At 46.0% G+C, this 14,994-nt stretch overlaps 1 protein-coding gene and 1 long non-coding RNA gene across 2 annotated transcripts; both read right to left on the bottom strand.

Moving 5' to 3' along the window:
• Nucleotides 1-1,210: 1,210 nt before the first annotated feature.
• LOC134570966 (uncharacterized) lies at nt 1,211-7,748 on the bottom strand. Its single transcript, XM_063428994.1, has 4 exons — nt 6,963-7,748; nt 5,667-5,845; nt 5,448-5,561; nt 1,211-2,067 (listed from the first exon to the last, which is right to left on the bottom strand). The coding sequence occupies exons 1-4, from the start codon at nt 7,411-7,413 to the stop codon at nt 1,753-1,755; spliced, it is 1,059 nt and encodes a 352-aa protein (XP_063285064.1). The 5' UTR covers nt 7,414-7,748; the 3' UTR covers nt 1,211-1,752.
• Nucleotides 7,749-7,825: 77 nt separating this feature from the next.
• On the bottom strand, nt 7,826-14,994 carry LOC134571911 (uncharacterized). Its single transcript, XR_010085213.1, has 2 exons — nt 14,827-14,994; nt 7,826-8,320 (listed from the first exon to the last, which is right to left on the bottom strand). It is a non-coding gene; the product is annotated as an uncharacterized LOC134571911 (long non-coding RNA).

Below are 14,994 nucleotides of genomic sequence, written 5' to 3' on the forward strand. Positions count from 1 at the left end.
GTTGAACTAAAATTCCCATAATCCCAGCAACCCAGTATTTATTTAAAAACCGATAGCAGATTATTATTGAATGACAGTATGAGAACTGGGGAGCGGATGTTAGCTACACGTCTACTACGGATACCAAGGAGCCTACAAAAAGGGTTCGTTTTGAACAGAGTTGGCTTCAAGGCAGAACTACAAGGAATCGTGGGATTTGTAGTCTTGTAACAGCTGGGAGTCTGTTTGACATCACTGGCCTAAAAGTACTCAGAAACACTCCAGCTGCAACTCTATTGTGTTTTTAGCTATACATTATAATGAGTGATATGTATGGGAAAGAGAACATATAAGGTTCATTCACCGAATGAAAAGTTTTAGGACACAAGACAAAGATCAAGTTCCAGTTACAAGTTTGTGGTTTGGTTAGCAGTGAGTCTCTGCAAATATTTGGGGAAAGTCAGTCTGATTCGAACTCGGCCGAGTCTCAGATCGCAAGGGGCTCCACAGCAATGGGCTGCAATGCGGCTCTAACCAGGAACCACATCCTGTGATCAGAGACACGTTTTCTGCTTGAATGGGAGAATTGCTGCTCACTTGCCAGAGGTAAACCAGTTCTGGACCATAGGATCCAGCCCCTGACAACTGCATGAATCATACTGCAATCACCATAGCGTATAAATAGAATTTCCTGCTATGGTTGAACTATTTAATGGAGGAACATTTACACATTACTGCTTCATTTCCTTAGGTACAATGACAAAGAAAGCAAAACAGAACTGTTGTCACCAGCCTTACATACACATAAGTGAAGGTTGCTGAAAAATGAACTAACGCAGGCTGTGCTGCTCTCTGCATCTGGGGGTGTCTGAAACTCACACAGGACGATTCACTAAATTGAGAATTCAAATTTCAGGCCAAAGTAGCCAAACTGGATGCATAGCAGAGTTAGATAATTTTTTCCAGTTCAGATACTTTGAATTCTCACCTTAGTGAATAACCCTGGTAGGCTTCCCAAACAAGTCACATTGGTAGCACTCTTCCCGGTGGAATAGTCGTTTCACTTTGTGAGCGGAGAACACACAAAAATAAAAAAAAATTCCAACTGTTATTACTTTTTACATCTAAAAACAGTTTGCAAAAACTGCAGGTCTCTTGTCTGCAGCCTTTGCAAGCCCACTTGTTCTAACCCCGCCCATGCTTTCTGTGGCTGTCCAATCACAGACCTCCCAATGAAAAGTCTTTGCAAGGCAGTACAATTTATAAAAGGGCCAATTTCTATTGAAATCTACACAATTTCCAGAATCTAAAAAATAGAACACACTCTTCAAACATAAAGCTTTTCGGCAAGCTAAAGTGCTTCAAGGTTCTGGAGTGTCTCTTTACCAATACAACATGTTGGAGTCTTATTGAAAGAAGCATTATAAATGTCACACTAAATGAAGTTTGGCTCATGTGCCTTTTTTTATTTTTATTTTCCCCCAGTTAAAACACACTTTTTGGAACAGTCAAATAGTGTAAAAGTCTTTTTGCACACATTACTGTGTATTAAGGCAGGGATAAGCAACATGAGGTCCTGGATGGCAGTTCCCATGATCCACTGCTTCTAGCTCTAGAGTATCATGGGCTCTGTGGTTTATAAAACTGCCGAATGCCTGTCATGGTTAAATCGTATAATCTCCCCGTTTAACGGCATTAAATACTTGTGTATGTGTTGATAAGCGTGCTTGTGTGTCCTTCTTGCTCCAAAACTGGAGCATAAATCGTCTACATTCACAAAAGCTCCATCTTGAAATGTCCGATATCAGGCAGTTGGGCGTCTGGCTCTTGTGCGCTGTTATATGAGGCGCAGTTCTGTGGACACCTCGCCGTTACAGAAGCACCCAACTGTTGGATTTGTAACATTATTTCCTGGTGGTTACATTGCCGCTGTCTGTGCTGTTCTTGCTCCCAGCGGTTCTGTCTGTCCATTAGAGTTTGCACAGCCTGTGTCAATCTGTGAAGCTCTCCCCTGATAGTGTCCAACTGCTCTGCGTTTACTGCTACAGAATGAATAGGAGCCGCTGTTTGAGTGCTGGCGTCTTTTATCTGAAGGGGAATCAGGATAGTGTTGAAAATGTTAAGTATTTTTCAAAACAACTGAACGATCGTGAAAAGATTTCGAAAGTTCTAATTCTATTGCAAAATAACCAAAACACAGGTTATAAAGTAAAACAGGCTGAAAACAAGCCTCAAGCCCATCAATTTAACCTTTAACATGTCTGTGTATGAGAAAGGCTGAACTTGATGGATGAATCTTTTCTGCGTATAATACTATGTGACTATTGTAGAACCTTTTGATATTGTTAGGTTGTATCTGGAGAGGACTCCAAAATGATAAGGAACCAGGGAGGTCTTGTGGGAAAACCATATATCCAAAAAGTTTGTTACATTTATTTTCATATTCCTATTGTACAACGCTGTGAAATTTGTTGGCACTATATAAATAACAATAATAATAATAATATTTCCCCCCCCCCACCTTACCCCTTCCCCAAAAACATCATCATTTACGAGACAGACACATTGCAAGGAGCAAGTTATTGTGTTGCTTAGAGTGACACCTTTTCCTTGACAAAAGCTTTAGATGGATATAGATTAAAACAGATATTAATCTTCACTTGTTACAGACATTGGGACAAAGCAGACAACGCCACACTACAGAAAGTAACTGAAGGAAATGAAAACAAAGAAAAGTATACTTTCTTTCAATAATGACCATACAGTAGTAAATACAGTATAGCTTGCTACAGCTCCACTTACTGTCCAGTCTGGAAAACACACGTTTTATAATTTGTATGTGAAGCATAGTGTAACTGCCAACAGTGAGCAGGAATCGCATGGACAAGCAAGCACATGGCATGTTTATAAGGCACTGGGGAGATTTAAACTAAACTCTTAAAAAACAAACAAACAAAAAAAAAAAACTACACTGCCTCATTAACATGGGCCCAAATAAAGACCTAAATAATGACTGAAATTGTGCTCAGCAATGCGAGGGGGAGGCATGCCAGTTCCCCATGTGGTGCACAGTCTATCCTGGGAGTTGGGAAAAGATGGAAATATGCAATCTCTCAACTAAAATTGCAGAGACTTTAATTAAAGGAACACTATAGTCTCCGGATGAAGTGGTCTGGGTGCAATTTCCCTGTGAGATATTTGAGTTTGAGAAACTGTAGTGTTTACGTTGCAGGGTTAAGTCTACCTTTAGTAACGGTCACTAGAGGCGCTTCTGCTGCACGGACCAAGTAAAAATCATCCACGAGACGCGGAAGCCCCTCAGGAAAGAGTTGATTCTATGCCGAATAGGGAGGGGAGACCAAATACCACTAGGGACATTATAGCGTTAGGCATACAGATTTGCATTCCTAACACTATAGTGTTTCTTTAAAGTAAACCCATCAGGACAGGTTTACTTTAAAGCGGCACTGTCATGCCGAACTTACCTTTCTTTAATTGATTCCTCTTCTCTCCCTCTCTCAGGATATGTTCTTCATTTCTTCCTGTCTGCTCTAGTTTTCTTTAAAACATTAGACAAAGTAGGGGCTACTTGTCTTATGGAGGTTTCCTATGCCGTGACCAGCTATGACCAGCGGAGGAGCAAAGTGTGCTCAGTTTCCAGTGGTCAGAGAAATTCCCCCACTATTCATAGCTTTCCTCCCTGTTCCCGCGATGCTTCCTGTCAGTATTGCCAAACGTCCTGTCACACTGCCCTAAAGGATAACGAGCGGGGACGAACCTATTGTCCTCCCCCCCTCGGCCCCCACCCCTGAGCGGTGGGTGGGGGCCATAAATAACAATGGTGGGGACCTATTGTTCCCTCCTGCCCCCACCCCTGAGTGGCAGGTGGGGGCCATAAAATGACTGTGTAAAATGACTCATAACACTCTGATTGGATGGCTTGAAATCCATCCAATCAGAGTGCTCTGTGTCATTTTACACAGGGTGGGAAAATTCCAAAGAACTTTCCCACTCTGTGTAAAATGACTAGCACTCTGATTGGTTGAATTCCAAGCCATCCAATCAGAGTGTTATGAGTCATTTTACACAGCGTGGGAAAGTTCTTTGGAATTTTCCCACGCTGTGTAAAATGACACAGAGCACTCTGATTGGATGGATTGTAAGCCATCCAATCAGAGTGTTCTGAGCCTAATTGCAGGGCGAGGCATGGCTTTATAAGCCTTCTCCCCCAACCCCACCCTCCCCTGCGGAGCTCAGTCTAGGGTTTTTTGTTTTTTTTAACAGTGAGCAGCCACAGGCTGTTCACTGTTTAGTAGATATGCCCCTACTCGCGGTATAGCAAGTAGGGGCATTCGGGAGATTTTAATCTCCCTTATGCTATTATGGGGGTCATATTGACCCCCATAGAGTGAGGGGGGACATGGGGGGCTTAGATAGTGGCGGGGAGCTTCTATCTTTACATATTACAAGGAGGGAGCTGCGCGCCGGTAGCTCCCTCCTTGTAATAAACTGAACAAACAAACGAACACTGATATTCGGTGTTTGCTTGTTCGTCTGACATTTCTATTCATTCATCCGTCTTTCTGACAAATGAATGGATGAAATTCCCATTCGCATGCCCAAGTGTTTAACTGGGCATGTGCGGGAATCTCACAGCGCTATCTAGTGTGGGCAGATGACGTGTCCCACAGGGACTTCATCTACCCACACAAAGATGGCGGCACCCAGAATATAGGTCGGGGGAGAAAATAAAGATAAAAAATAGGTAATGTGGGGAGCTTAGGGCATTTAGGAGTGACTAGGGGGTCAGTTAGATGTAGTGGAATCGGGAGGGGGGTTGAATAAAAACGGGATTCGGCCATGACAGTGCCGCTTTAACTTGTAACACCCCTAAAGTAATGAATATATCAGTTACCATAGAGATAATCAATATATTTAAAGGGCTACTCATGGTGCCTGGAGTCTGTATGGTCAGTGCTTCACTATGAAATGCTGCAGATACTGAGTTTAACTCCTTTGCTGCCAGATGTCATTAGCCAAACTGGAACAAGAAATCTGGGCTGGCTAATGTTAGTTTTGTGCATATTTCTATGCACAGACTTGTATTCGTTGGCTGAGAGCAGTCAGCTGACTCTCAGCCAATGAATGGCAAGCAGGAATCCTCATCTGGCTTCTGCAGCTCTGTGTCACGGCCAGCAAGAGAGGACCCTCAGCTCCGGGTTGGCTGTCAATGGAAGAAAAGTCTAGGGAGTTTATTGCAAGATATAGGAAACAATAGCAGATTTAGAAAAAATGTTTAACAACTATATTCATAGGCAGACTGACTGGCTGTGTTAGTCTAAATTTAGCAATTTGGTTTTGAATTCATTCCAATTTGGTGTTTAGTTAACAAACCCTTCAACGTGTGTCTGGGGTGAAAAACAAGGTAATGTGTGCATGTTCTACTATGGCTCCAGTTAAGGACCTACCAGTGAACATGGAGCTGGCTCTTGTCTCATAGGTGGCAGGCGGCTAGAAACCATGCTGGTCATTGGGTAATGAGCACCATGGGTCAAAAGTGGGGTACCATTCTGTGCGGTGACCTGAGAGAAAACAAACACAAAGTGAAATAAAATACCACATTGCCCCTTCCCCTTCTTCATTATAAGATTAGTCGACAGTAAGTTTCTATCCTAAATAACACACACCTTTTTCTGCAGGTGGATAGCTCTGTCCACTATCTTTTTTGTCACGAGCAGTGCTGGGTTCCTGGGAGCAGGGAGTGGGGTCCTTGCTCTCCCATGATATGGTTGAGGAGTCACTGTGACTGTAGCTTGTCTTGGGCCATTTATGGCAGGTGAGTGACCTTGTCTCACTATGCAATCACCTTGTAAAGAAAGACAAAGCATTAAGTTGGCTGAAAGCACACAGAACAGTTTTAATTACAGGGATATTTAATAAAGTGAGAATTCAAAGTAAATTTCAGATTTAATGGCAAAATAGCCGAAATTTAAAAAAGCGCTACATCGGCTATGCTTTCAGTTTGGCTACTTTGACCTTAAAGGGACACTATAGTCACCAGAACAATTACAGCCTAATGTAGTTGTTCTGGTGAGTATAATAGCACCCTTCAGGCATTTTAGTGCAAACCCTGCCTTTTCAGAGAAAAGGCAGTGTTTACATTGCCCCTAGGGACACCTTCAAGTGGCCACTCCTCAGACAGTAAGCAGCTCTGCCATTCAGCGTCCCCACGCTCTGCATTGGACACGCTGAATTTTCCTCACAGAGATGCATTGATTCAATGTATCTCTATGGGGAGGTACTGATTGGCCAAAAAGACGTTTGGCCTGCCCCCGTGCCGATTTTAGCCAATCCAATGCTTTCCCCATGGGAAAGCATTGGATTGTTTAAAAATCTGCAATTTTGATGATGTCACCAAGGGGGTGGGGCCAGCACCAGCAGACCTGCGTGGTGCTGGAAATAAGGTGAGTTCCATACTTTTATAGGGGGGCTAAGGGGGGGGGGGGGCAAGCCACCTAAATGGTGGGTTTTCACTATAGGGTCAGGAATACATGTTTGTGTTCCTGATCCTATAGTGATCCTTTAAATTTGAAATTCACTTTAAATTCTCACTTTAGTTGTGTTAAAAGGGAATCTCCAGGACCCTTAATGAGGAGTCTTTTTAAAGGCAGGTGCTCTGGGCAATTGCTGGCTCTTGAGTTTAGCTTCACCGAGCGAAACAACCAGGAAGTAACAGGATAAATTGTCTGACTGACAGCCAAGAGGGGGTAACAAGGTTAATTTATCAAAGTGTCAATTTTTATTCAAATCTGTACTTTTGAAAAATAAAAAAAGAGGACACACTCGTCACAAATAAAGCTCTTCAGGGGTCTGGAGTGTCTCTTTAATTCAGTGCTACAGGAAGCAAATGAGAATAAGAACATGATGCTGCCATACTATACACCTGCCCATCTGTTAGAATAATTACTTGATGCTGTACTCACGGGGCTCGTGCAGAGTCTGTCCTAGGGTTGCAGTTCTCTGGACAGGTGGAGGAGAATGAAAGGTATGGTTTCCCTTGGACAGAGAGGTCACACTGACAATCTTAATGCCCTCTTCTTTGCCAATTTCTTGAGGCCTCCTGGTTTCTACCATTTCTCCTGTCTTCTGAACCATATTTCCTTGATCCTTAACTCTGTTACACTGGCCAACATTTTCAGGAATCACATTCCAGAGCTGCCCTTCCCCCCATGGCTTCTCTTTGGGTGTCACTCCATGGGGACCACCGGTGGACTTTTCAGGCTCAATGTTCTTGCGTTTTAGGAAGAGGTAGATGGCTTGTGGTGTTACTTTGATATTGTCCAGTTCAAGAACTTTCTTGATCTTACGGAAGCTGAGACCAGCTTTCCTCAACACCACTATGCGGTTCTTCGCTTGTTCATCCAGTCGTCCCATGATGCTTGGGTTTATTAAACTTTATAAGATAAGCCAATGTGGCCAGTAAAAATGTGCTATTTAAAAATAGATATAAAAGTACAAATATTTCTACACATTTATTTCTAAAAGGAAATCTAAGCTTTTACATACCAATATTATTGCTCTAAAATGTATTAAGTAATTGAATTTTATTTTTAGTGTGTACAGATTATGCCAGTGAAAAATCTAGCCTATTTTGAAATTTGAAGGGATTTAATTGTCGGAGGCATCAGGTGATAAGTTTAGATTTTATAGGTGTAGAAATTTTTAAATAAATTAAATATAAAAATCTGCAAATGTACAATTTTAACATTGAAATTATTAGATTCAAATTTTCTGAAATATCTATTTGTGTAAGTATGGCAAAATATTAAATATTTTTTTTAAAAAATACAAATACCATGTATTTAGACTGCACAGAAATTCTCATTCAGATTTCCTGGTATAACTGCATTTACAAAGAAATTAAATGCACCTCTCTCTTAATTAAAATAAGGGCACCAAAAAAAAAAAAATATTAATTAGTAAAAATAGCTGACTTTGTTTATTAGTTTGAAAGAACCGCTATTTTACAAAATTATTGAAATTATATTATAATACCGCCACTGCCAGATAGACACAGTGTTGAATGGTATCTTCTCATTGATGAAAACGGATGCAAAAATAAAATGGTCTTTGAGTGGATGGACATAAACAGGAGGAACCTATGTAGTACAACGCATGCTGCGCCTTTACCTAAATAAAGGATTCTGGGAAATTTCAGTTCTGCTCCTAAAGTTTGTATCCAGTTCCCCTTGTAAATCAAATTGATAGTCTCAGAATACTTAAAGTGATGCAATGAGAGTCATTCTTCCAGGGCTGGAAGGGGTGACAGGTTTAATCCCATCTGCAATATAAGTGATACAAAATAAACAGATTTAAGTGCACTAGAGTGATAGATGTGCTTAAAGTGGCTATTCAGTGGAATTCCAAAGCAGGCAATATGAGTGGCCCAGAAATATTTTATCCCTATGGAATATGGCCGACATGGGTGTGATAGAGTTCAGTATATGTGTGATGGCTGTAGTTTGTACCCTGTAGAAGCCCAGGTATATGGCTTGTATTGGGAAGGAGGAGGATGACACAACGTGTTACATGACCTCGAAGTCAACTGTATTGCACAGATATTATCCAGTTTGATTAGAATTAAAATGTTCTAATGTCATCCCACCACGTTTGTCAGCTATACATTGCTACCCTGTAAATCCAGCCATGCTCCCCAAATACACAGACATGAAGGAAACATGGCCCCTTCACTAGTGCGCAGATATCTGGAGAGTCATATCTCCAGTTACATTCTATCAGACATCTTTCTAACATAAGTTGACAATTTTAGGTCAGCCAAAGCATCATGGGACACATCCCTCTCTCCTCCTCCTAATACACAGACACCGGGACACATCCCCCTCACCTCCTCCTAATACACAGACACCGGGACACATCCCTCTCACCTCCTCCTAATACACAGACACCGGGACACGTCCCTCTCACCTCCTCCTAATACACAGACACCGGGACACGTCCCTCTCACCTCCTCCTAATACACAGACACCGGGACACATCCCTCTCACCTCCTCCTAATACACAGACACCGGGACACATCCCTCTCACCTCCTCCTAATACACAGACACCGGGACACATCCCTCTCACCTCCTAATACACAGACACCTAGACACATCCCTCTCACCTCCTCCTAATACACAGACACCGAGACACATCCCTCTCACCTCCTCCTAATACACAGACACCGGGACACATCCCTCTCACCTCCTCCTAATACACAGACACCTAGACACATCCCTCTCTCCTCCTCCTAATACACAGACACCGGGACACATCCCCCTCACCTCCTCCTAATACACAGACACCGGGACACATCCCTCTCACCTCCTCCTAATACAGACACCGGGACACATCCCTCTCACCTCCTCCTAATACACAGACACCGAGACACGTCCCTCTCACCTCCTCCTAATACACAGACACCGGGACAAATCCCTCTCACCTCCTCCTAATACACAGACACCGGGACACATCCCTCTCACCTCCTAATACACAGACACCTAGACACATCCCTCTCACCTCCTCCTAATACACAGACACCGAGACACATCCATCTCACCTCCTCCTAACACACAGACACCGAGACACATCCCTCTCACCTCCTCCTAATACACAGACACCGGGACACGTCCCTCTCACCTCCTCCTAATACACAGATACCGGAACACATCTCTCTCACCTCCTCCTAATACACAGACACCGAGACACATCCCTCTCACCTCCTAATACACAGACACCGGGACACGTCCCTCTCACCTCCTCCTAATACACAGACACCGGGACACATCCCCCTCACCTCCTCCTAATACACAGACACATCCCTCTCACCTCCTCCTAATACACAGACACATCCCTCTCACCTCCTCCTAATACACGGACACATCTGTGGCGGAACCAACCTCGCCACTGGCCACTGGAGGAGCCTGGTCGCCCGCCTCCTACTGCTGGACTATGGCCCCATGTTTGACACAGTTCTTTTTCCCTGCAGAAAGGCTGGTTCGTGCCTTTCTGCGGACTGTTAAAGTCACGAACACCTCTGAGCCGAACACCGGTCCATTAGGTACTTTACTTTTAAACCATGCTACCCCAGATAGCTATGCCATGGAGCCCAGCCATATACTGAAAGATTGTATGAAAGACTTTGGCTCCATGGCGATAGAACTGTATGTGTGTTATCTGAGCGCCATCCGGTAATAATGTGCGCACAAATCTAAGCTATCTGGGGTTAGGTAGAATGTGTATGTTCTATGTGATAACTGTAACAGTATGTATTTTTAGGTATTTTATTGTCCTTTGTCTGCCATGTGGTTAATGGAGTTTTGCCTCTGTCCTTGGAGATAATTGGATTACTTCCCTATTATCTCCAGGACAGAGAGGAGGGATTGTGATGCATTGTGGGATTGTAAGCTTGTGATTGGTCAATGTCCAATATGTTTCCCAGTCTTCCATCTGGTCCCCTAGGGGAGTGTCCACCAGGTGGGAGACCTGCATAAAAGCCGAGCAGGTAGCCCCAGTAAATCAGTTCTGCTTGACCCTCAAACGAAGTGTCGCCTCGTTCTTGGGGGGAATTGGATTGTATGCGGTTACAGTGCGACTGCCAGGAGTGTAAACTGTTCGTATGGTTTTTCCTGTTCGGCTGTTTCCAGTGTTCGTGTGTTTCCTGTTCGGGAGTTGGAGTTTTCATGTGTTTGCAGTTCGGGAGATTGGTGATTGCAGTAGCTGCTCGTCTATCTGGAAGGGGAATATCGCCTAAACTGTTTTTAACCTCTTGTGTGCAAAACGGTCCGTTACAACATCCCTCTCACCTCCTCCTAATACACAGACACCGGGACACATCCCTCTCACCTCCTCCTAATACACAGACACCGGGACACATCCCTCTCACCTCCTCCTAATACACAGACACTGGGACACGTCCCTCTCACCTCCTCCTAATACACAGACACCGGGACACGTCCCTCTCACCTCCTCCTAATACACAGACACCGGGACACGTCCCTCTCACCTCCTCCTAAAACACAGACACCGGGACACGTCCCTCTCACCTCCTCCTAATACACAGACACCGGGACACGTCCCTCTCACCTCCTCCTAATACACGGACACCGGGACACATCCCTCTCACCTCCTCCTAATACACAGACACCGGGACACAACCCTCTCACCTCCTAATACACAGACACCAGGACACACCCCTCTCAACTCCTCCTAATACACAGACACCGGGACACATCCCTCTTACCTCCTAATACACAGACACCAGGACACAACCCTCTCACCTCCTCCTAATACACAGACACATCCCTCTCACCTCCTCCTAATACACATACACCGGGACACATCCCTCTCACCTCCTCCTAATACACAGACACCGGGACACATCCCTCTCACCTCCTCCTAATACACAGACACCAGGACACATCCCTCTCACCTCCTCCTAATACACAGACACCGGGACACATCCCTCTCACCTCCTCCTAATACACAGACACCGGGACACATCCCTCTCTCCTCCTCCTAATACACAGACACGGGACACATCCCTCTCACCTCCTCCTAATACACAGACACCAGGACACATCCCTCTCACCTCCTCCTAATACACAGACACCGGGACACATCCCTCTCACCTCCACCTAATACACAGACACCGGGACACATCCCTCTCACCTCCACCTAATACACAGACACATCCCTCTCACCTCCTCCTAATACACAGACACCGGGACACATCCCTCTCACCTCCTAATACACAGACACCAGGACACATCCCTCTCACCTCCTCCTAATACACAGACACCGGGACACGTCCCTCTCACCTCCTCCTAATACACAGACACCAGGACACATCCCTCTCACCTCCTCCTAATACACAGACACCGGGACACATCCCTCTCACCTCCTCCTAATACACAGACACATCCCTCTCACCTCCTCCTAATACACAGACACATCCCTCTCACCTCCTCCTAATACACAGACACCGGGACACATCCCTCTCACCTCCTCCTAATACACAGACACCGGGACACATCCCTCTCACATTCTCCTAATACACAGACACATCCCTCTCACCTCCTCCTAATACACATACACCGGGACACATCCCTCTCACCTCCTCCTAATACACATACACCGGGACACATCCCTCTCACCTCCTCCTAATACACAGACACCAGGACACATCCCTCTCACCTCCTCCTAATACACAGACACCGGGACACATCCCTCTCACCTCCTCCTAATACACAGACACCGGGACACATCCCTCTCTCCTCCTCCTAATACACAGACACGGGACACATCCCTCTCACCTCCTCCTAATACACAGACACCAGGACACATCCCTCTCACCTCCTCCTAATACACAGACACCGGGACACATCCCTCTCACCTCCACCTAATACAAAGACACCGGGACACATCCCTCTCACCTCCACCTAATACACAGACACATCCCTCTCACCTCCTCCTAATACACAGACACCGGGACACATCCCTCTCACCTCCTAATACACAGACACCAGGACACATCCCTCTCACCTCCTCCTAATACACAGACACCGGGACACGTCCCTCTCACCTCCTCCTAATACACAGACACCAGGACACATCCCTCTCACCTCCTCCTAATACACAGACACCGGGACACATCCCTCTCACCTCCTCCTAATACACAGACACATCCCTCTCACCTCTTCCTAATACACAGACACCGGGACACATCCCTCTCACCTCCTCCTAATACACAGACACCGGGACACATCCCTCTCACATTCTCCTAATACACAGACACCGGGACACATCCCTCTCACCTCCTCCTAATACACAGACACATCCCTCTCACCTCCTCCTAATACACAGACACCGGGACACATCCCTCTCACCTCCTCCTAATACACATACACCGGGACACATCCCTCTCACCTCCTCCTAATACACAGACACCGGGACACATCCCTCTCACCTCCACCTAATACACAGACACATCCCTCTCACCTCATCCTAATACACAGACACCGGGACACATCCCTCTCACCTCCTAATACACAGACACCGGGACACATCCCTCTCACCTCCACCTAATACACAGACACGTCCCTCTCACCTCCTCCTAATACACAGACACCGGGACACATCCCTCTCACGTCTCCTAATACACAGACACCGGGACACATCCCTCTCACCTCCTCCTAATACACAGACACCAGGACACATCCCTCTCACCTCCTCCTAATACACAGACACATCCCTCTCACCTCCTAATACACAGACACCGGGACACATCCCTCTCACCTCCTAATACACAGACACTGGGACACGTCCCTCTCACCTCCTAATACACAGACACTGGGACACGTCCCTCTCACCTCCTCCTAATACACAGACACCGGGACACGTCCCTCTCACCTCCTCCTAATACACGGACACATCCCTCTCACCTCCTCCTAATACACAGACACCAGGACACATCCCTCTCACCTCCTAATACACAGATACCGGGACACATCCCTCTCACCTCCTCCTAATACACGGACACATCCCTCTCACCTCCTCCTAATACACAGACACCAGGACACATCCCTCTCACCTCCTAATACACAGACACCGGGACACATCCCTCTCACCTCCTCCTAATACACAGACACCGGGACACATCCCTCTCACCTCCTAATACACAGACACCGGGACACATCCCTCTCACCTCCTAATACACAGACACCGGGACACATCCCTCTCACCTCCTCCTAATACACAGACACCGGGACACATCCCTCTCACCTCCTCCTAATACACAGACAACGGGACACATCCCTCTCACCTCCTCCTAATACACAGACAACGGGACACATCCCTCTCACCTACTAATACACAGATACCGGGACACATCCCTCTCACCTCCTCCTAATACACAGATACCGGGACACATCCCTCTCACCTCCTCCTAATACACAGACACCGGGACACATCCCTCTCACCTCCTAATACACAGACACCGGGACACATCCCTCTCACCTCCTCCTAATACACAGACACCGGGACACATCCCTCTCACCTCCTAATACACAGACACCGGGACACATCCCTCTCACCTCCTCCTAATACACAGACACCGGGACACATCCCTCTCACCTCCTAATACACAGACACCGGGACACATCCCTCTCACCTCCTCCTAATACACAGACACCGGGACACATCCCTCTCACCTCCTAATACACAGACACCAGGACATATCCCTCTTACCTTCTCCTAATACACAGACACCAAGACACATCCCTCTTACCTTCTCCTAATACACAGACACCAAGACACATCCCTCTTACCTTCTCCTAATACACAGACACCAAGACACATCCCTCTTACCTTCTCCTAATACACAGACACCAAGACACATCCCTCTTACCTTCTCCTAATACACAGACAACGGGACACATCCCTCTCACCTCCTCCTAATACACAAACACCGGGACACATCCCTCTCACCTCCTCCTAATACACAGATACCGGGACACATCCCTCTCACCTCCTAATACACAGACACCGGGACACATCCCTCTCACCTCCTAATACACAGACACCGGGACACATCCCTCTCACCTCCTCCTAATACACAGATACCGGGACACATCCCTCTCACCTCCTCCTAATACACAAACACCGGGACACATCCCTCTACCCTCCTCCTAATACACAGACACCGGGACACATCCCTCTCACCTCCTCCTAATACACAGACACCAGGACACATCCCTCTCTGTCCTCCCCCAGGGTCTCCCCATTTCTACCTTATTGCTGTTCAGTTATTTTGCCCTTTGCAGCCATAGCTCCCTCTTTGTTTACATAGGGAGACCTTCTCGCAGAGGATTCTGGGATTGTTCTCCATGTAGCTGTGCCTCCAGCAGGGGGAGGTCACCTGACACGCATTAACCCCTCCCTCCCCGGCTCCTATCTCT

Source organism: Pelobates fuscus, chromosome 8 (genome assembly GCF_036172605.1).
Source record: "Pelobates fuscus isolate aPelFus1 chromosome 8, aPelFus1.pri, whole genome shotgun sequence".
In the NCBI taxonomy this organism is placed as follows: Eukaryota; Metazoa; Chordata; class Amphibia; order Anura; family Pelobatidae; genus Pelobates; species Pelobates fuscus.